General features: G+C 36.8%; 1 protein-coding gene across 1 annotated transcript in view; it reads right to left on the bottom strand.

Moving 5' to 3' along the window:
* Positions 1-23,580, bottom strand: part of Nckap5 (NCK associated protein 5) — a 762,699-nt gene that overhangs the window by 542,999 nt on the left and 196,120 nt on the right. Inside the window, 1 exon segment of the mRNA XM_026409429.2 lies at positions 6,388-6,461. Within this exon segment, the coding sequence (XP_026265214.2) occupies positions 6,388-6,461 (74 nt within the window).

The following is a 23,580-nucleotide window of genomic DNA, read 5'->3' as shown; positions in this document are numbered from 1 at the left end:
AAATGTGCTTTTATAGACCCCCACAGCAGCCCCAGTGGAGTAGCTGATTTAAACATGTGAATTTCTCTTGCATTCAAGATTTGGAGAGAAGTAGAAAGGATAAAACCCATGGGTTTATTAAGTCTATTTTACACATTTATTATTGAGTATAACTAAAACCTATGTTCTCTGATAGATTAATACACTTCTAAAGAAAGACAGGAAGACTTGATATGAAATAGAAAAATCATGGATATAAACTTAGTACAGATTGGCACCCTGACCCTTTTTGTGTCTCCATGGTCCAGAAAACTTGGGTTCAAACTCCAGGCACCCCATAAGCAAACAGATATGCATATCTCACAAGAGTAACCCAAATAAACTATAACATTTATTGATGCAAAGGTAGAAGACCAGACATGAAATCTGGAGATCTTCTGGTTCAAATCATCCAGATGCCTTTCCAGACTTAGTTCTACTAACCCATTTTCACTGTAGAACAGCTGCTTAAAGAGAGTGATATTATATTATCAGAGGCTTCAGGGCCATGACAGAAGCCCAACACACCTTTGCTCCTCTAAAGCAGAACTTGTGGTCCATAGGAAGCATCCCTTGGTATACACTGAGCCCTTAGCCCTCCCTTCCACTGCCAAGGGATGATATAACCACTGAAGTATGTGCCAACGCCCAATCTCCACAGCCCTGATTTATTCTCCTTTGTGCTGGGCAGAGGGCATGGCTTAGAGACCAGACTCATCCTGGCAGGGGGCTGGGACTGTCTGCATCTCTGAAACAACCCCTGGTGGGTAATTGGGGAATGACATTGATGGGTTCCCAGGGTGGCCCTGGGGCTTGTGCTTTGCCAAGAATACAGCCATGATTTAAAATGCAGCCCAGGGGTTGAGAGGCAGGGAAGATAATGTAAAGCTCAGTCTCCTTTGACCTCATGAGAGAGAGAGACAGAGATGCAGAGTGAGTTGGCATAGCGTGACGTTTTGCTTTCAGAGCTTTTATTGCTATTACAGAGCCCTGAGTTCTCTTTGTTTGCTACACATTCTAACCCCCAGAGATAGCCTTTTTTTTTCTCTTGAAGGGATTTAAACAAATCATAGTTTTTATTTTATTCACTGTCCACCATTAAGAATTCATGCAGAGCAATTTTACTTGTTGCCAATTAAGATCTCCCAGTGGAGGTCTCCGATTACAGCACAGGCAACCTGTTTAATACTTGGCATCTCCTTAGTCTACATAAATTAACCCCATGAGGATAGAAGCATGCTAATTCTTTAGAAGCCTGGATAACACCATCGTTGGATCCATGATTCACAGAAGGTAAATCTCTGGGAGACTCTGGGAGATGCTGAGCCTGATGCTACTCAGGGTGTATCTGCTTTTGTTTCTTACCTCTTATTTTACAATTTCCAGATAACGCATTACCAATAATTTTGTTTTTCATCAGAAGTAGCCATGTGGACTCCCAGCAGGCAATTTTAATATCACTCTTTTATGTATAAACAAATGTGTATGTTGGCGGGTAAAAGTGATATTCTTTTTTTTTTTTTTCCCCCATACCAGGGATTGAACTCAGGGGTACTCGACCACTAAGCCACATTCCCAGCCCTATTTTGTATTTTATTTAGAGACATGGTCTCACTGAGTTGCTTAGTGCCTCGCTGTGGCTGAGGCTGGCTCTTGAACTCGCCATGTTCTTGCCTCACTCATTTTCCGAGCTGCTGGGATTAGAGGCCCGTGTCACCATGCCCTGCAAAAGTGAGATTCTTTTCATGTGCTTCCCACCTTGGGAAGCAGGAGTTAAGTGCTTCAATAGGGCAAACAGTTTGTATTCTACAGTTTACAGATTCTTGGAGTTTAGTGTTGAGGCTTGTGTTACCCTTCTGGAAAGTGGTGAAAAACTTGGAACTAAATTTCTAAATATTGCCTTTTCCCCTTTGACTAACAAGTTAGAGTCCTTGCACTCTTAGGTGACTTTTCACCACATCACCCAGCACAGAACCTGTGAGGAAGGGGAGGGGAAGTACAGGTCATATACATCTGGATATCAAGAATATAGATCACCATTTCCCAAGGCATGTTCCTGAAACCTTATCCATGGATAATATTTCAAAATAGGTAGTATTTGAGGACTTTTTAAAAAGTCAAAATTATATGTTGTATCATGTTTGCATAAATATACATAGCACATATTAACAATATTAATGGCTCTGAGATGTTCCCAATTTAAAAACTTAAAACCTTGTTTTATCTAGTATTTTTTCAAATTTGGCCACAGCATACTTTCATCTTTTTTTTTCTCAAAATATCTATCACACAGTGATCTAGTGTATTGGTGTTTCTTGGAATATGCTTGGGAAAACACTGACATAGATCACTTACAGTGCTGGTTCTTTGTGAGGAGAGGAAATGATTTCGTCTTCTGGGGAATACTCAGAAAATTTCGGAAGGCATTTTTGGTTAAGTAGGGGATATTACTGGCAGGTAGTGGGTAAAAGCTAGGGATGGTCCTAAACATCCTGCAATTCATGGGACAACCCATCTCCATGATGAAAAAGAATTATCTCTCTTCGAATGCCAACAGTACCTTCGTTGAGAGAACCTAATCCAGGTACAGCTGGATTAGGGATTTAGGTGATCTAGAATCTCTGGGTTGGCAGCTAGCACTCTTCATTCACCAGATAGTCATGTGATTTTTGTCATGCAGATTTCCTTATTAACTTATAGGTTCCAATATGACTTATTAATATAGAATATTCATAATGAATATTCTAAAATGAATACATTGATATTTTCTGGGTACACTACTGGAAAGCTGTTAGGCATATTTAGTCGTCATGTCTACTCTGTTCTTTGCAGTTTTCTATGATACATATATATTGTGTAGTATCAATTCACAATATTTAAGTATTATCAAAAACATACATTCTTATATGGTCAATAAATGCAACACACTCTTCTAGACTTTATGGTTCATATAATTTCAGCAATCAGTAATCTCAAATACTTGATGTATTACTACTTTTCTTTTTAAAGATAAGGAACTCAGTCTCAGAGATGTTAATCAACTGCTCATTTGGATAGGCTGAGACAGAAATCCAAATCCCCAAAATCTCCAGGCCAGTCCTCTTTTCATTATTATGGTATGATGCTGAATCCATTTTTTCATACATAATTTTGCACGTGGCATGAAAGAGTAATTTTAATGCCATAAATATTCATGAATTTGATTTGTATTTCCCAACTGTCTGTGTTTATTCTAAACTCTTAATTTGAGGCTGCAAATGGATAAAGATTTTTATCAAATGTTAGGAGAAAGATATTCTCAGCAGTTTTTTTCTTAACGGAATCTTTCTTGTCAGTCACAGATATATTTAACCAAATCAGAAATAGCGACACATGATAGGAAAATCATCAAGTGCAAAGCAATCATTTCCTTTAAATATTAAGTTTCCATGTCAGAGCAAATAAAGATGCAGGAAATGGTGATTGTGTTTAAACACCAGTGTATATGTTGTAATGATTTTTTTGTTTGTTTAAATCAAGCAGTGAGATGAAGAACAAATTACAAATTAAGTATAAATCTGGGTGGGTTTAGATTCAATTCTAGATTCTGACTTTATCCTTTTCATTAAATGACTTCTCAGAAGTTTACCTCTTCAGAAAAAATATATTGGTATAAAGAGTTGAGCTAAATGATTGCTCGTTGCTGGATATCTAAATTTAAACTCCACAAATGCCTTTGCACTTTGAAAACTCAGATATAGATTATAGGTCTATTTCAGTAGAATACTAAATAGGACCCCAAAATAACTTGATTGTGATAACAATGTTTTTATTATAGCAGATTGTTAAGCTATAAGAAACAACTGAAATGTAAAGATTTGTAACCTCTCATGAAGACAAGGAAGCTTTGTGATCGTTATACCCAATCCTCTATCATTTTTTCCAACTCTTATCATTCACTAAGCAGAAATAAGAGCATGTTTCATGTCCACGATGATTTTGATCAATCCTCAAAAGGGGCAGCCATAAAATAATGCTGACCATAGTTACTACTGGATGATCTAAATATATTCAGAACTTGTCTTTCAAGGTATGTAAATGGAAGTTCATCATTTACTATTAGCAGCAGTGACAAACAGCCCACTCCAGGATAACCAAAATTCAAAAGCTCAATAAAATCAGAGGAGTCATGCCATTTATGGGAATATTTGTTTAACTTCAGGCAATCTAGTCATTCTTATGTACATGGTATGAGAATAACATACCATTTATGTTATTTTCATGATCCTCTGCACATCATGGATTCTATCCCAACCCATGAATGATGCATTTACATAACTTAATCATAACTAGAAAGAATTTCCCACACTGCTCCATGATATTCATGTATTCTTCACCAAAAACAATTTGGCTACAGCTGTAGTTATGATATTGTAATAATCATCTTAAACTCTATCACTTTAAGTCAATCAAGTCAGGATCTGTTTGCAAAATATAATCAAATGTAATTTCATGATTCAGTAAATTGTATGTAAGTCTGCTATCATTGGTTTTCATTTTCTTTTCAATGCTACTATTTCCATTTTTTTCACTGGTAGTTATTCTGACTATTCAAATGTCATTATTGCCTTCTATTGTTATTCAAATGGAGCTGTTTTATTAGATCCTCCAACTCCACATAGAAGGCTTTGCTTCTTCAACAGTAATATTTCTGAAGGAAAATGGAAGTGAATGCACACAAAATTCTGAGCTCTTACTTTATGTTAGGCTAACTCCATGCCTGAAATAGGATTTTAATTTAATCATATCTGAGAAGACCAAAAGGTTTTTATTAGCTACCGCAAGAAAACAGGAAAAATAGCCCTTTTCATGCAGGTTTTTATTTAGTTCAAAGAGCCCATGAAATCATTACTGTTCCACAATGATATATTTAAGATACACTTCCTGACCAAATTAAACTCTAAATTTCTTTGATTAGATAGCAGTCATCATTTTTGTATATTCTTCTCTTGAAAGATAGGATAAATAAAATATTCTATACAAGTATTTGAAATATAGTATTGAATACCAGTTGCATATCAGTTTAAAAATATGCTTTCTAATAGATCCATGGAGAATATAATTAAAAAGGCACACAACCATAAATGCATAGTTGTAGATTTTAGTAGGACACTGGATCACAAAAGAAAATTATCAAAACTAGGTTATGGTTCTCATAAACAAATCTAGCAAATATTGTATTAGTTAATATAAAAATAACTGTCCCTGTTATTGGGGCAAACTTAACAACTGAACTTCTGTTGTATTCTACCAGCAGTTTTTCTATATATACAAAAGAATATTTTCTATTTCTATGATCAGAGATCTGTTCTCCAGTAGGCAAACCATGGGAACAGAATGAATTAAAATATATAGTGTTTTACTAGAACTACTTAGGAAAGATGAATGAAGAGGGAATAACCTACTTGGAGTTCAGTGGTGATGGAGTTGGATGAGGTTTGGTAAGAAAGTCTCAGGGTTAATATATACTTATCTACCATCTCAGTATACAGAGAAAGCTCTCCCCTTCAAGAGGTTAGAGGCTTGCTGACCCTTCACCAGACTATGGTAATTACATGAAAATTTTCTAGTATCATGTGAAGCATCATGTAATTAAGCATTAGCATATTTCAAAAATCAAGAGTTATAGAAGCTTAGAATAGGAAAATGAAATTTCATAATAGTACTCATAGACCACAAGACTCTAAAATAAGGGCCCTAAAGAGCTAAATAATGACGTCAAACATCTTTGCCAGTGTATTCCCAAGAGATGTCATGGAATGTATACACAACTTGGGAATGTGACTCCTATTTTATTAATTTCTATTTCTGACATGGCTTCCTTACCTAGAGTCAGAACCCACTAAGTAAAACTAAAACTAAATATCAGAGAACTTCACAACTGTTCTCCCCAAATATACCCCTTTAAGACGAAAAGAAGCAGAACTTTTAAGCAGACATTTTTCACCTTTCAGAGAAAATCTTTCAGTAGCTTAGTATCAGAGAATCTGTGTTCTATTTCCCACCACATTGTAAGTTTGCCATGCAGCCCTGGGAAATATCTTTAATTCCTTGACTTTGGCAAGTTTCAGAATTCCCACCATCCTTCTTGCACGGTGCACATCTGACTCAAGGACAACTTTTGGTGTTGTTTCTTTACTTTAACTAAAGAAGTCTTTACTTTAACTAAAGAACTTTAAGTAGCCTCTGACTATTCTTATACACAAAGGTGCCTCTGGCACCATTTGGAAGAAAATTCCTTTTTCCAACTCCTGACCCATGGTCAATTTCAAAGCTATCGAGACAACTACCTGAACAAACAAGGAAGACAAGAACATGAATTCTACTCACCTCCAGAGACTTCTGTGTTGCTCCTCCAGTTGAGTTAGCAGATGCTCAATGTATTTATTAGAGTCCATGTATTCCTGCACCAACAGAACAAGACAAAACCCCATTATAATAGTCAGATTCTAAGACTCTATCCCTATTCCTATAAGGAATATTTTCAACAAGATCCTCATCGGTCTCAGAGTCTTTGATTCCATGATTTATAAACATAGTCATTTGAAGATGAATATGATTTTCCCTTTATTATCATGTGCTAATTTTTATAAACAAATCTCTGTAGAAAATAAAGTTTTACTGAGTCATCCTAAAAATCCTTCTATTTGCCTAAAAAAGCCTTTATTTCATATTATGTACACTGGAGCCCATGTGATCTACCATATAAAAGTAAATGAGACAATGTGTTGCTGTTAACCTTTAAAGAATATGAATAAAGTAGAAAATACAGGACTTAATTTTTCTGGTTTGATAATCATCATTTTTAGGTAAAATTCATTTTTAAACTACACAGGATGCTTCATATATGTATCCCATTCACTGTGCGTTCATGTACATGTACAGACAAGGCCACATTCTTTCATCTCCTTATAAATACAAGAAACAGAGTTTGCTTCTTTTGAGCCTTAGAAGATAAATCTTTGGCTTATAAGAAGTTATAAAAGGTAAAGTATATCTTATTCTATAGAAATGTGTATGTGAACTGACTTGTGTAAATCTAACCCTATTTTCAAGAAAAATGTCTGAAAAATTAAGAATTATTTTTTTTTTCACATGAGAATCCTACAGGAAAATCCATAGGTTATTACAACTGATGTTTTAAGTTTGTGGCTTCTGAAATATGAGGTTCACATATAATAGAGGTCCAGTTGATAACTTGGAACAAATACAATGTGTAAAACTTCTCATGATATTGTTTCATTCTGATTCTGCTACTTCTTCCCCTTTCTGTTTGGAGATCCTTCCCACAGGCCTCTGCTTCTACACAACAGCTACCTACAATGGACCAGTGGGGGACATTAATCTCCCTCAAAACCTACTGTTTCCTGGGATAAAAAATAAACTGGTAGCTTTGATTAATATTGATATTTTTACTTCTGAAATACCTTTTTATACATAATCTATTATTCTATAGGAATATCAGTATAATAAGGGGGAAAAGGTGTTAGGGGGAGATCTGATACAATGGAAAAAGCCTAGTTTTGAATTTCTGATCCTGGTTCTAAAAAAACCTTTTCCTTTCTAAATAATCTTAGTATACTAAGTATAAAACATTTCAGTGCATACTAAATTATTGTCTAGGTAAAAAAAAAAAACTTATGAGCTGGGGATGTGGCTCAAGCGGTAGCACGCTCGTCTGGCATGCGTGCGGCCCAGGTTCGATCCTCAGCACCACATACAAACAAAGATGTTGTGTCCGCCAAGAACTAGAAAATAAATATTAAAAATTCTCTCTCTCTCTCTCTCTCTCTCTCTCTAAAAAAAAAAACTTATACTTCTAAGACATTATTATTCTGCTGCAGATAATTAGCTGAAGTGTTTTATGTCTAATAAATAAACATTCATTTTCAGGTAACTATTGAAGAGTTATTTAAATAAAACTACTATTCAGCATGTTAAAACCAAAGCAGAAGTTCAAACATATATGGTTATGGATTTATGTGTGCTGATCAAGGCTGAAACACGATTTAGAATGCTCATCATTACCAATGACTAATTATTAAGTATTTTCAGTTGAAAAGATTATTAAGACATTTTTACCAAATGGAATCAAATTTCAAATTCATTTACCCATTTTTCATTCAACAATTTCCATCATTTATGATGTGACAAGGGCTATTCTAAGTTCTATAGAAACAGTACTAAGAGAGAAAAACCACTCACTCCCTAGAAGAGTGTGTACTTTTGAAAACGGAGACAAGCAAATAAATGAACAGATGATTTCAGATCAGGTACATGCTATGAGAGAAATCAACAGATGATAAGGAAGACCTGAAATGGGAGGAAAAGCTATTTCACATGAAGTCACTTTTGGAAAACCGAGCACAAATAAGACTGTTATCAGCTAAGACTTGCTAGAGAAGGTTGAAACCATATAGGGAAAAGCCTCCTGAACATTGCAAACAAAGGATTCAGTATATTCAAAGATCTCAAATGTGCCATTTAAAGATCAGAAAAATCCCAGTGTGTGGCTAGGAATAGGAATATGAAGGGCAGAGTCCAAACAAAGTTGGAGTTAGGCGGAAACAAAATCATGCACAGTTTGAACTAAAACCAATGCATGTGTTGTTAATTCTGATTAGCTCAAGTCAGAGGTTGCATCTGAAAAACACAGTGATGACAAATATGTCCTTTGACTCAAAAGAGATTTAGGCTCAATCCTGGTTTGATCTTACTAGCTATATTCCCCTGGGAAAATTAGTTAAGCTTTCTAAATCTTAATTTCTTCATCTTTATCAGAGGGATAAATCAGACTTGAGCTATGAAGGTGTTATAAGGATAAAATTGTGTTAAGTACATATCATCATGCCTGCCAAATAATATGCATAGCTTTTAGCAGGAATTTATTTATTTCTCACATTTTTATTGGTGCATTATATTGTGTGCATGTACAAATATGTAACAACAAATCCCATCAATGTGGATAACTATGCATAACTTTTTACAAAATACTATACATCTCTTCTCAGAAGAGAAGTCACTTTACAAGACGAGGGTATTGTTTATTTTTCTTCTTTTACCAAACTTCAAGAATTTTAAGTGTACAGCTTCTCTGAAGAAGCTGCATCAATATTAAAGATCCTGCAGACTGACCTTGGCTGACTAATAAAATTGCAACTATGGAAACAAGGAATGTTGTAGGTCAAGAGCCAAAATTATCCTTGGACTAGCTCAGGCCTTTTAATAGCCATTCACCTTAACTTTTGTATGTGACTTAACATCTTGTGACTATTAGAGTAAAAAAAAATCTCAGGATATATTCCTAAGCTTAGGAAGTCTGTATTGTGCACCAGCCTTAGAGCCAAGAATGCTGTAGGTAACATCTGAAAGCCAAGGGACAGATGGCCCCCACTTTGCTACAGTTCACCTACTTGCTGTCCTACTAACGTATTTGGTGAATGTTGTGTTTTATGTTTTTCTTTTGTTTTGTGACTATAAAAATTCATGTATCCTCTTCTACTGTTCAAAAGGTCATTTAGGTAACTTGAATACACGTTCCTGCTTGTATTTGGCTCAGAGTAAACTATTTTCTTACTTCCTGAGAAATGCAGTTACTCTTTCACATCAAGTTGACTAATCCTTCTTCCATTACTAATTTATATGGTGCTAAGTTCATATGTGTACCATTGGGTTGGTGAAAACTAAGCCTCCTATAATCTAGAAAAGAAAACTCATCTACAATCTTCCTGGTGTCATTGTACATTATTTGCAACACATTATATATAAAAATTTTCATAGATAATGTTTCCCAACTCTTGTTTTTGCCTTGTTATGTCAAATAATACAGATGTCCGATCATTAAATGTAGCTGTCACTGGATTGCATTCTAAAAGCTATCTCAAATAACAATATAAGCTGTTGCTGTTTAAACTGGATTTATCCAGTTTTTCATAAAAATAACTATGAAGACAAATCTTAAAAACACTTAATAATGGGAAAGTAAGATTATGGATTCTCCATTCCCCATTGCAGTTTTCTTTTCATCTATAGCACTCCTATTTCTAACACCTAGTATAGTTTACCTGTTTAAATATTTGGATATAGCTTATTACCTGTCCCTCCTACCCACCCACACACATAAGGATAACAGATATGAAAAGGGGAAAAAAGATGATGTTCACGCATACTTTTTGCTACGTGAAACCATTCCTCCCCCACCTAAAAGAATTTAGGATTTCCCCTGATAACGTTTACTATTTCTGGTCCCTGAATTATAAAAGTTAGATAACTCATGAGAAATCATTTTCATTCTCTAAGATTATGACAGGAGTACTCCCAGTGGGAATTTTGTCCATCTGTTTGGAGATTAACTCCAAGAAAAATAATGGTGGGTGGCACTAGGGCAGGCAATGGTGTACCCTGGGGCTCTAGTCACACTAAGTAAAATGCTCAGGGCTCAGTGGCTACTACTAGAACTTTGGTACCAAGTGCATACTGAAGAATAGACTCCAACATTCCAGAATATCAAAGGCACAGGGAGGTAAGAGTGCTGGACCAATCATTTCAGAACAAATAGAAAAGACACAACACAGAACCATGAAAAATAACAAAGGACAAGAGAAAGATCATCATTCTCAGTCACAAGAAAGGGTGTGAGTCAGAGAACCATTGACAAGAAAATATGAAAGTTTTTTTTTGTTTGTTTGTTTTAGAAAGACCCTTCACATGTTTATTAGTGTCTAGAAAGACATGGTCTCTCTGACATGTGCAGAAAGTTTTTAAAAATACCGAGATGGGCAGAATTAGATTTAAGATTACTGGAATGAGCAGCAAAGATAACAAAATGAAACAAAATTTAAGGGAGCAGGGTGAGCTAAGAATTAAGGAAACAAACTGTGGTAACATAATTGAAATCTGCTTTTTATTTTTATTATGATATGACTCTCCCCACCACAAAGTGATGCTTTAGATATGTATAGGCAATGGGTTTTGGCTTATTGACACTGAAATTTTCACTTTGAATAAAGTCTACTTCCCAGTATCTCATTTGGAAACAAATCAAACTCCCAACCAAGACCAGATCAAGTACATATTCACTAATCTTCCATTACTAATTTCTATGCAATAAGTTAGCATGTGCAAACTCAGTCAGTGAAAACTAAGTCTCCTATAATCTAGAAATTTTAAAAAATGACCTACATTTTTTCTATTGTCATTATATATTATTTGCAACATATCAATGAAAAATGTCAGTTTCCCAAGCCTTGCTTTGCCTAACTCTCTCTCTCTCTCTCTGAGCACAAACTTTATTAAAGTTACTGTTACTAACTTGAGGAATATATTTTTCTATTGACTTTCCTGAAAATTACAAAACTCTCATTAGATAGGAATAGGAGAGTCAACAATGATGACACACAATTCTGTGCAAAATAAACATTATACTACTAAATCAAGAAATAAAGGATAAAGATGAAAATGAATAGAGATGACCAATGAAAGAGCAGAAAATACAGGCTTGCTTAACAATCACACCTTTTGAATATTTAGTAAGATTTATAATGTAAACAGATAATTAACAAACATTTTAGGATAGAAAACAAAGGGCTCCTTTATGTGCATAAATAAGGCTCATCAGAATCTCAGTAGAGTTAATGGAGGACAGTCCACACATCCACTGGCCTGAGAGTTCTCTAAAACTGTGAGGGGAAAAATTAAAAACAAGGGGGCAAACATCTTAAGAAGGGTTGGCTCAATAGCTTCTGGCCAACCCTAATACCCATTGAAGTTAACTATACAGAGAAACTCAAAATATTATTTTAGAACAAGTAGCTTCTCTATAAAAAAAAAAAAACAGAGGGACATTCTTAGGTATTCATGAACTCAGAAAGTACAGAACCTGCTTCTTTAATTAAACATTTAGAGATAAATATGCATATTTTAAAGGTATCTGGGTGCATATCAAATACCTAAGTGATGAATAAAAAACACATACCAGATATGTGTGTGTTTATGCACACATCCAATATCTGATCAATGATTTGATATGGGATTCACAATATAAAGGGAAGGTTTTAAAGTAGTTAAGCCATTGTTTAGATGTCTAAACAACGTAATAGATTATAAAATTAAACATAAATATCTCAGAAGATATAGAATCCACATCTGTGTCTGTGATGGGAAGAGGGAGGATCAGAGCAGGAAAAGAGAAGTTTCTTCATTCATAGGGACAAAAATTGTTTTGTTCTCGACTTGGTAACAAAAAAAAAGAAAAAGTACAAAAATGTGCTTTGGCTACATTTGCACAGTTGGGGAAAGCAATTTGGTTTTGCATTCTGTGAATTTAAAATATTTAAGCACCTTTGATCTAGAGGTTTCGGTCTAAAAATAATTCTGAGGAAATCATCAGATAAAGGAAATAATGTTCAAAATGTATGTGAAATTTGAAAAACCTGGGTGTATCTGTTTCTAAAATGATTAAAATAAAGAAATGATTAAAATAAAGCATGCTTCATTAAGAATTATAATTCTTTAATAACTAGCAATATATAAAGCAAAACATTCAATAAAATATGAAATGGAAGTTGAATGTAAAACTACATATCTGTGTTATCACAATTCAGGAAATGTATATAAAGGTTTTAAAAAGCACACTGTGTATTGTAGTATAAATTAAATTTTCTTCTGTATGCTTCTATTTCTATAATTTTAAAATTCTGTATGTGCACTATAAACATTTTTTAGATGATGAATGCTATTTGGAGAAATACACCTTCAGAAATAATGTTCACAAACATTTGATTATAATTAAATTGTAGAAAGCTGGATTTACAATATGACAATAAAGCAATTTCCTTTATATTATTCTACAGCTAAGCTGGTATTTGAAACAATGAACCCCTTTCTTCTTGCCCTTGTCCATGTTCTGATAAAAAACATTCCACCAAAGCTGGGATTAAGGAGGCGAGGAACATCAAGTTATACCAAGGCACATTTATATGTTTTATTTTATTTTTTTTTACAAAAGGTACAGCATTAAAGAGACATCTATTTGTTCCTTGGCTAAAATTTCTGAAAATTAGAATCATTTTAAAAATACATTTCAGAAAGTTTCCTTTCATTTCTCTTTATGCAAGGGTTTCAGGGCAATCAATATGAAACATTTAAAGCGATTAGAGGTTTATAGATACACTGAACACTGCACATGTAAGTGCAGCATTTAAAGTGAACCTCCTGTTGTCTAAAACAGGTCACTTCTGAGAGAGGCTCATTAAAAATGAATCCCAATGAGGCAAAATTCTGAGGTGTCATTCTTTTGGAAGTGCAATTTGAAATACAATAGTCTATCAAACCTTATAGATATCCAAAATCCCTCCAAATAATCCTCATATTATAATCAGCAATAACTTTTGGCAAGCTTGTGAAATTCTGAAAGCAATCTTGTGACTACTAATGGAGAATTCCCAATTCACCTTTCGGCAAAGAAGCAACAACAAGGAGGCCAGCTGTTCAAATCAACAGAAACATCATTAGATACAGGAATTTCCACAATTAGGAAATGACTAACTACCATAACAAGTGTTGCTGCCCTCGAAAAATTATTTTGTCATCTTAATGAAAAGGTACATCTGTGCGGCAAACACAAAAAAACAAGAACATACCCACACTGGGAATTACACGGGCAAGGTAATAAATAGAAAGGTGTCTCAATCTTAACCAGCATCTGTGCCAACATAAATTCATCCAAGCAGGCAACACTGCTTGTTAAACACCACAAGCAAATCAATTCATGAGCCCTGGTTTTAACAGATTAATTCTACTGCCATTCTTTCGCCATTAGCCATCTTTAATTCCTCTTCCCCATTCAAGCAACTACAACTTTGCTTCCACTGGAGACCTTATGGTGCAACTTCTCTATGAGAACTATTGAGGGCCTCCACAAAGTGGAATCTCATGATTTTGCTTGGTTTTTATCTTATGAGTCATTCCTGCTGCACTTGACATTTTAAATTCTATTCTTATCATCTTGGTATTCCCTGAAAGTGTCTCCTACTGCTATGAGATCTGAGTCTTCTTCATTCCTTGTGGCCCTGCATCAGGAATGAGGTTCCATTCTAGGTTATCTTTCACTTTCTTATGGAAAACTCCATTGTCCACCAGAATTTCACTCATCACCGAAATATATGTCTCTGTGCTAGGTCACCCTCTCAAGGTGCAAACCTGTGTGTCTAGCTTTGCTAAACATGTCCCTGTGGATATGCCAAAATATTCTGCAAAGAGTCTCTTCCTTCATTTGTGGGTACTCAAACACCTATCATAGCACTTGAAACATCACAGCTCTCAAAGTTGTGTTAAATAAATGAACAAGTAAAATGACTAGCTGGACACCATCACAGTCAAAATACAGGAGAATGAGATTATGTTTCTATGAGTCTTGTCCTTCAGAACTTTTTAATTGTGGTTATAATGATCGTAAAGAAATTATGCAGTTATAAAGATATCAGAAGGCAGTGTTTATCTATCTATCCTCATACATCACTCAACAAAACAATTCTGATACCAGATGTGTGGGAATTTTCCCCTCTATATCAACCAAACAATCCTCCAGCAGATACCAGCTGAGTATCCTGTAATTTGATTCAATTCTGACACAGTCTACCTCAAGATAGCATCAGATCCTACAAGTCAAGGGCTCAGTTTCACAGACTGTCCCCAACATCAGATGTCAATCATAAGTAATGGCTTCCACCCCAACTTTTGTCTGTACAGCTATATAAATCCAGGTTCCCACTACTCATTTTAGGTCCAATTAAATTGATTTAGCTGCTCACAAAACTCAGGGAAGCCCTTTACTTATGTTCATCTAATATGAATGACACCCAAAAGGATAGAAATGAACAGCCAGATGAAGAGAAGCATAGGGTGAGGTATGAGAGAATCTTTCATACATATCTTTTCCTGGCATGCTATCCCCCCTAGGAACTATCACATATTGGGATGCTGGGAACTGCCCAGACCTGGTTCTTTCGGGTTTTTAATGGAAGACTTGTTATGCAGGCATAATTGGTTACATTATCTGCCATGGGTATGGGTATGAACACAACTTTTTTTTTGAAGGGGATTGAACCTGGAGGCACTTTACCACTGAACCACACTTCTATACCCTTTTTAAAAATATTTTTTTTAGTTGCCAATGGACCTTTATTTTATTTATTGACATGTGGTGCTTAGAATTGAACCCAGTGTCTCACACATGCTAGGTAAGTGCTCTGCCACTGAGCCACAACCCCAGTCCATTATTTGTTGATTTATTTTTATATTAAGACAATGTCTCACTAAGTTGCTAAGCTGCTGAGACTGGCCTTGAATTTGTGATCCTCCTGCCTCAGCCTCCCGAGTTGCTGGAATTACAGGCATGCATCACCATGCCTGGCTTCAACTCAATTTTAATCCCTCTCCTTACCCTTGAGATTGTGGGGCCAGGCTGAAAGTTCTAGCCTTCTAATCCCGTGGCTGTTTCTTCTAGCAACCAGCCCCCATCCTGAGCCTGCTGAAAGCATTTTATTAGAATAAGATGTACCTTATCACCCTAGAAACGCCAAGAGATTCAGGAGCTCTGTGCTAACACCAGAAGTCAAAGACAAAATATCAGGACAAAAAATTTTTACTTCAAATTTTTAAGACATGTTTGCCAGGAATGGGGGCGGGTAGTAGCCAAATATATAGGTCCTACTTTATTATACTATCACAACAGTTCCTAAAATTACTATGTACTAACTTCCATCTATTAATACAAACCCAGAATGGCACCCAAAAACAAGCTATTGACAATTTCATAAAACAACAAAAATGTGTTCTTTCAATCTTTTAATCCTGAAGATTTATGTTCATTGCTCATTCATAGCAGAGCCATCGGGGGTTATCAAAGATTTAAAACCATGAAAATCATCACAACCAAAACTTGCTATCAAATGGAGTAGCAACTGATAGAATAATGACTAGCAAGTCCCACAGAGTGAAAACAAATCTCCATAGACTTTCATAGATGAAAATTTTATCAATATGAATTACCAGTGACTGAATATAGACCTATAGCCACATGTGTCCATTGAAAAGCTATATGGCCGACTATTTGGCATCAAGAAGCCTATTACTGCAAATCAAACTATAGACACATCCTAGCAAGTTTTAATTGTGAAACACATTTTAATTTGTTGGGCACTGCATATCTGTCCCTTGCATTTTTCCTTCTTCTTCTTCTCCTTCTCCTTCTTTTTTTTTTTTTTTTTTTTTGGTGGGGGTGGTTACCAGAGATTGAACTCAGGATCACTCAGCCACTGATTCACATCCCCAGCCCTATTTTGTATTTTGAGACAGGATCTCACTGAGTTGCTTACGCCTCATTGTTGCTGAAGCTGGCTTTGAACTCTCTATCCTCCTGTCTCAGCCTCCAGAGCCACTGGAATTATAGGTGTACACCACTGTGCCCAGCTCCCTTATTTATTTTAAATCCATTTTGCCTCACTCACCAGTTAGACACGTGGTTCCCAAGCTAAAGATGTTTCCCCTCTCCTGCTCTGCAAGGGATGAACATGTGATTGAAATCAAGTCAATGGGATGTGAGAAGAAATGGTATGTGCAACATCCAGGGAATCTCCAAACTAAAGACAAACTGCACACCCATTTCGCACTCTTCTCTGACACCTGGCCAGGTGATGACAACTTTTGGCCCAGAGACATCACCTGCATGTCGAGGATGCAGGTGATTATTCTTAGGACACCTGTTCACTAATCTTTCAGTCTCCCTTTAGCTTTTCATGTTAAAAAAGAAACAAATTCCTATTCTATTTATAAACACCATATTTTGGGAAGCTTAGTCTATGTTGTGAGTGATAAAATAAGGGTTCACCAATTCTTTTGAAAATATGACAAGCAGTGAAATACTGGGGAATTTAACATCTCAATATTACTTTATTGATTAATTGTAGAGTTGGGTTGTTACAGTTTTCCGAAGTGCTTCCACATCCATCCCCATTAGATCCTTATAATGTCTTTGAGTCATGGTCAACATTTCAATTTAGAAAAGTGATGTTCAGATTACAGGTTAGTAATTTGTTAAGGGTCAGATGGTAACAGCCTTAAGAAATAGTCTTATTGCTCAGTTCAGCATATTTTACACTGTGCCTCCAAATTATCCTGTCACAGCTAGCTGAAAGTGGATTTTTAAGTGCATCCTTCAAAGTGGAATCTATATTAGTAAGATGGAGACCAATGGTAGAATGACTCCCACCACCACAGCCCTCCTCACCCATTTGGCTCATTAACACAGACTGTTGCTGCCCAATCCCACCCAAATCCAGTGGGTGTAGGATGCAGCCTAAGAATGTGCCTCTCTAACAAGTTCTCTGGTGATTGGGGGAATACTTAACTATTTGCAAAACCATAACACAAAGCCAACAAATAAAATTTCAGATTCATAGTGGTTGTACATCTAAATTTGTTTTTGGTTCCATGTGGATTTCTCTACCTACTAAAAGGTATGGGTAAAAAAATAAGTTGTATTCTCACATTCTGTGCTCTGATAAATAATACGAATTTATACAAGTTAGCACTTTTTTAATTAGATTTGACAAAGGTGCTTTACTTTTATTTACTTTTTTTGAGTAAGAGATCAAGAGAATTGTGGTTTTTAAGTTAAAGAAGTGATTATTGTATTTCAAGAAATCCATATTTTTTAAATATTATTTTTATAGCATTTCATACTTAAAGGATAATAGCAGTGTTGGAGATAAATACATATTAGCCAAATGAAGGACTTAATTTAAGTCAAAAAGGAAACAAAGCTGCACTTATATGAGTTACAGGATTTTTTTCTCCCAAGGTAGAAATGAAAACTAATTCAATCTGTCCACAATTCAGTTACACAATTCAGTAATATGTTATTTGTGAGTGTAACAGAAGATGGGACATACACAGAAGATACCATAAAAATATAAATGACAAGTTAGCCAACTCCTCATTTCAACCTCTCTTCTTGCATTGATGGAGGCCTACTGTCTCAATTACAACCTCAGCTATTCTATGTGGAATAAATTTGGCTTTGGAAAGCCATGAACTATAACTCAATTCAAATGACATCAAAACACTGCAGGAATTAACCAATGTGCCCACAGCCTTAATGTTCTGTACTTTTACACCTTTCTTTTCACCCAACTACTGGATCACAAAAGACCATTTCACTCACTACAGTACCTCATGGTCTCCTGAGTCTATCATTATCAATGCCCTTCAAAATCTGGCTAGTGATGTTCTGATTTTATCCATCACTTCACAAAGCTATACTGGGACCCAGAGAAGACAGGCTCCTTGCTTTTTCTGGAGAGCTGCAATAGAAATTCTTTGCTGTGCTAGCACCTAGCACAGGGTCTACAAATAATAGGTGTCAGGGGGTAAAAATCAGCAGTGTTACCCACTATTAGAGTCTGAAATCATTTCTGGAGGTTAGTGCACTTGAACTGGCTTATAGCATCGCCCTGGGAGGACAACACTTGCTTGCTTCCACTAATGGTTCCCATTGGTTCCACTGAATCAACCTGGAGGGCTGATTAACACAGACTATTGAGCCCCAGCCCCAGAGTTTGATTCAGTGGGTATGTGTGGGATGAAACCAAAGAACGTGCATCTTGAACAAGCTCCCAGGCAATTCTGATGCTGCTGATCTGGGAACTATTTCTGCAGATCACTGGCTTATAGTACCAGGGATTTGTTTATTTATTAGTCCTATTACCATCCACTGTACTCTTGAAATATTAACAATAACAGTGTAAATATGGCCAAATCCAAGTATTCTACAAATACATGGATTATGTTCAGACACTCTTCCAGATCTGGGGAGTACAGTCAGTATATAGAGGTCCCTACCCTCCTAGAGGTTACATTTTTATGGATGAGAGACAGTTAAAAAAAAAAGTGGAGGAAAGGATTACATGGAATGAATAACTAGAGAAGAGTAAAAGGAACAGATGAAGTAGAGGAGTGTATGTGTCTGGGGGAAGAATGCTGGAGGAAGGCACAGTAAAGAGACTTTGGAAAAACACCTGAAGAAAATAAGGGAACTATACCAGGTGACAAACTTTGGGGGTTCATTCTAGGCAGAACAAGTACAAAAGTTTTGAGGACTTCAGAGAGAGCACAGAGACCAGAGGCTACAGAGTAGAGATGCAGTGGAGGAAAGAAAGAGATAATGATAGCCTCAAAGTTCTGGTAAAAACTGTGTCATTTGTTCTCAGTGAACTAGAGAACAAATGTAGTGAGACTTGAGTGAGGCATTAAAACAATCTCCCATAAATCTCAAAAGGATCCTTCTGGCTGCTGTGAACTACAGGGGTGAGGGGCAGGAGCAGATGCAAGGAGACTAGCTGGAGGCTAGTAGAATAGATGACGATTACTTCAATCAGAGTCATCCCAGGGAGAATCATGCTAAGTTGTTCAGTTCAAGATGTGTTTGGAAGTGTTAACTGGATGGATCGAATGTGGGCTATGAAGAAAACAGAATCAAGGACACATTGGTTTTTTGACCTAAGCAACTGGACTCTAACATTTACTGACAAATCACTATGGAAGGAATATGTTTGTGCAAGGGGTTCTGAATAACTGTTCTCCTCTGGACAGTTAAGTTTGAGATGCCTGTGGCATATGTGTGCGTGGATGCTGATAAAACTGTTAGTGTTCAGGAATTTGGGATTCTAATACGTAGGGTTAGCACATAGAGCCATGACACTGAAGGAGGTTACCTAGGAAGAAGCCATACTAAAGAGAACAGAATCCAGCATTTACGGGTTGTAAAAATCAGCTGGTCAATGAAGGAGAGGTCAGTGGGGGAGGAACAGAAGAGCCAAGTGATGCAGGAAAGAGTGTTCTAAGAAGAAAAGGGCACCCAACACAGTCAATGGTCAAGTAACGTCCCCAAATTGACCGAATTTGCCAACGTGGACTTACTAGTGAACTGAAAGACAGATTTAGTAGAGGGGGCATTGCAGGTGTCTCACTATGGAGGGTAGGTGGGAGAGAAGAAAGAGAAATCTGATGCTAGGATTAGAAAGAATAAAGCTTTCCAGAAAATACCATGTGTTTCTTAAAGATCAGTGTGCCTGAGAGACTCTGGAGAAGTTTGAGTTCCAGGTCCCACCCTTGAGTTTCAATAAGTCTAGGAATAACCTGGAGTCTGGAGATACAATTTTAACAAAAGCTAGAATAAGATGTTGCCAATTCTCCCTGGTGTCTCTTTGGGGTATGGTGTCCCAAATGGAGGTTTTGTACACTTTGGAAAACCTAAGGAAACCAAACAAACCAACAATCGACCAAACCTTCTCTGAAATACCTACGATACTTTTTCTACCAAGGAAAAGTAAGGGCCCTGTATTCTCTGAACATTCACATGTCATCAGGAAAGGAGACAGTAATCACAAAGATGTTTAGAAAAGAAGCTGGTTCTGTCCCTGTTGGATCCAGAAAACTCTTCTAGGAGCATATAAACTGCATATCCCAGGAAAGGCCTTCTGCCATACCAGAAGGTCATAAAGATAGTTGACAATTCTTTGCTTTGTTTTCATGTTTATCTTTACACAGCTTTCCCTCAAGAAATGGTCAGTGTCTTTTGGGGTGAGGAAATTTTGCATTTCTCTACCAAAACACAAAATTTGTTTGGATTTTATCTTCAAGCCAGAGGGCATTGGTGAATTTGAGGATTTGAGTGGGTTCTCTGTTAAGCTGCATTTCCTACTTGTGACCAATGAACATAAATCACCCTGGAGGAAACAGCATTCCCCCCTCAAGCGTATGATTTCTCTCAGTCGCTATTGCTTCTACTACTGGTGGAGATGGGTGTTCCTCAGGATCAACCACATTACATCTCCACGTTCATAGTGAAAACAAAAATAATGTACCTGATCTAAGATATTTTTGCTCTCATTAAGCAGCAGAATCGTGTTTCTATGAGGTATCTAAACATTTTCCAACTTGTTCTGTCTTTTTGTGTTTTCTACAAAAGAGCAGCAGAATACTGAATTACCACAATTGGTCACCATTTTCTCCTTTTATCTCTAAATTTGGTCTCTATGATAACATTAAGTGACATATTACAGGAGAGTATAGGTATCCCCTTGACACACACCTCCGGAAATATAGGAAGGAGCTCCTGAAGAGACATTATCCTCTGAGCCGCCTCTTCAGATCTAATAATCTGCAGGGTACAGATGTCTCTATATGTGAAAATGATGATTATATATCATTCATGCTAAAAACAAAGTGAACCAAAAGTTGTAAAGAATTCTGGGTGTCTCAATTTTAAATCTGACAACAAAACCTATAAAACTACAACTCAAATTGTTCCCACAAGAGAAAATTACCATGAAGTTAAGGGCCGAACTGGAAAAATTCCAAGCACATTCCAAACATTAACAATAGGAAGAACCTCTTAAACAATGGTGTGTGGGATGAATTTTAGGATGGTACTGGGTGGCCACCCCTCCTTGAATATGTAAAGACAAGTAAGTAGAGAAATTGAACTTGGGATCATTAAAAAAAAAAAAAAAAACTTTACTGAGGAGCAAATTTCAACCTGGAGAGGCAGTGCCATGAGGCCGGTGTGGGGTTTGGGGTTGGGTTTTGTGTAGGTGTAAGGGCCCTAAGAAAGAAGCAAAGCAGGGCCAGGGGAAGTAGCTCAGTGGTAGAGCATGTGCTTAGCTTTGAGATTTTTTTTTTTGTGTGTGTGTGTGTATGTTTTCAGGATTCATTCCCAGTATGTACACACACAAGCAAAAAGAAACAAAGCAAAGGTAGAATTCACTGGTTCCCCGATAAATTCTACTGCTCAGTAGAATTGTTCTTCACTTAAGGCACCATCTTGGAGGGCTTCCAAAATAAGGTGGAGAGCCCCGCATCCTTCCTCTGCTTGGCAGCCTTAGTGCTGAGAACACCTGAACTAGTCCAATATCCTCCACAAAGAAACCAATTCTAGAGAAAGACACTGCTTTCCCTCCCCCAGGACTTGGTAACTGTGTGTCAATAAGATTTCCTACACCAAGACCAAGACTTGTATAACATGGGGGCAAAGCTGGATACATCCAACTGCCACTCTTCATTTTAGGGTCTTAAAATTTGGCCATGAAAATATTTAGTAGGAACTCAAAGGTAAGAGTAGGCATAAGAACCATCTTTTGGCAATAGGCCTCTGCCATTTGAAAACAGGGACCCCCATCCAGGGCTGTAAACTTTTTCCCCACTTTCTAATTTGCAGTCAAGGAAGAACACGGAAAAATCAACAGTAGGAAAATAGACTGAAACTACAGAGCATTGTCTCCTTCAAATTGCCTCCAGGGATTCAGCCCATGTCTTAGTTGATTCTTAGTATGATATTAGAGAATCATACTAAGTGATAAATCACTTCTAGGAAAATCTTGCCTACAACAACAACTGCCAGTTATACAGGGAAGATTTCAGCATGGTTTCGGGTAAAAGAAATGACTTACCAAGTATAAAATACTTCACAAGTATCACCTGCAAACTTGTTGGAAATGTCAACTCTTGGGCTTTTCCCCAGACCCACTAATCTCTGGAGGTAGAAGGGCCCAACAATCTGTTTTTTAGCAAGCCCTTCATGTGTTTCTGTTCTCACAAACCTCTGAGAAGTTGTGTTCAATAAATGGTGAGCTAACCCACCATCATTGCATTCATTCCCCGTCCAAAAGAAATAAACTCAATAGCAAACACTTCTCTTTTCCAGAGACCAAAGTTAAACACAGCCTGTTTTTCAGCATCTTCTAAACCTCATCTCTGTAGCTTGTTATATGTGAAGCAATTTAAGATTATCCTCAGAACAGCCCCAAATGTCTTGTGGTATAAAGTGATTACCACTCGTCTGATTAAAAAGAGTTTTTATTGGAGGTGACCTGGAGGGTTGATCCAACCTGAAGTAAATAGCTCTGTTCACTGGTCTGAAAGGTAATTAGAAAGCCATTTTGCTCTGCCAGTGGAAAGTCTGATTCAGGAGGAAAGAAGTTTCTTGTCTCTTGAAAGACAAGACAAACTAAACACAGGATGGAACATGGTTACAAGCGTCTAAACTCTCCCACTGGAAAAATCAAGACTCAAGTTGCTTTGTATGACAATACTTCTAATTCAGAGAAAAGCCTTGTGTTCAGAGCCCCCATCTACGTGCCTGTTCATCCAGAGAAGGAAAGCAGTGCTGAAAAGTAGCAACTCTTCACTTCCTATCTTCTGACCACTTGTGGGACTTCTCCTCTTGGTTCTGCTAGGTCTGATCAACATGGTACTTCAAGCTTCAAGTTAATACCCATTTCATAAAACACCCTTCTGATCATTAGGATCTGCTCCAGTGGTTCTCCCAGTGTGGTCTCCTGACCAGCATAATTAGCATCAGCATAATTAGCATCAGCGATACCAATTCTTAGACTTTTCCATAGACCCACCCATCTCTGAAGGTGAGGAAGCCCAATAAGCAACGTTTTAGCAAGCTCTCAGGTG

The sequence above is a fragment of the Urocitellus parryii genome, chromosome 1, assembly GCF_045843805.1.
Source record: "Urocitellus parryii isolate mUroPar1 chromosome 1, mUroPar1.hap1, whole genome shotgun sequence".
NCBI lineage: Eukaryota > Metazoa > Chordata > Mammalia > Rodentia > Sciuridae > Urocitellus > Urocitellus parryii.
This window is presented reverse-complemented; position numbering and strand designations above follow the sequence as displayed.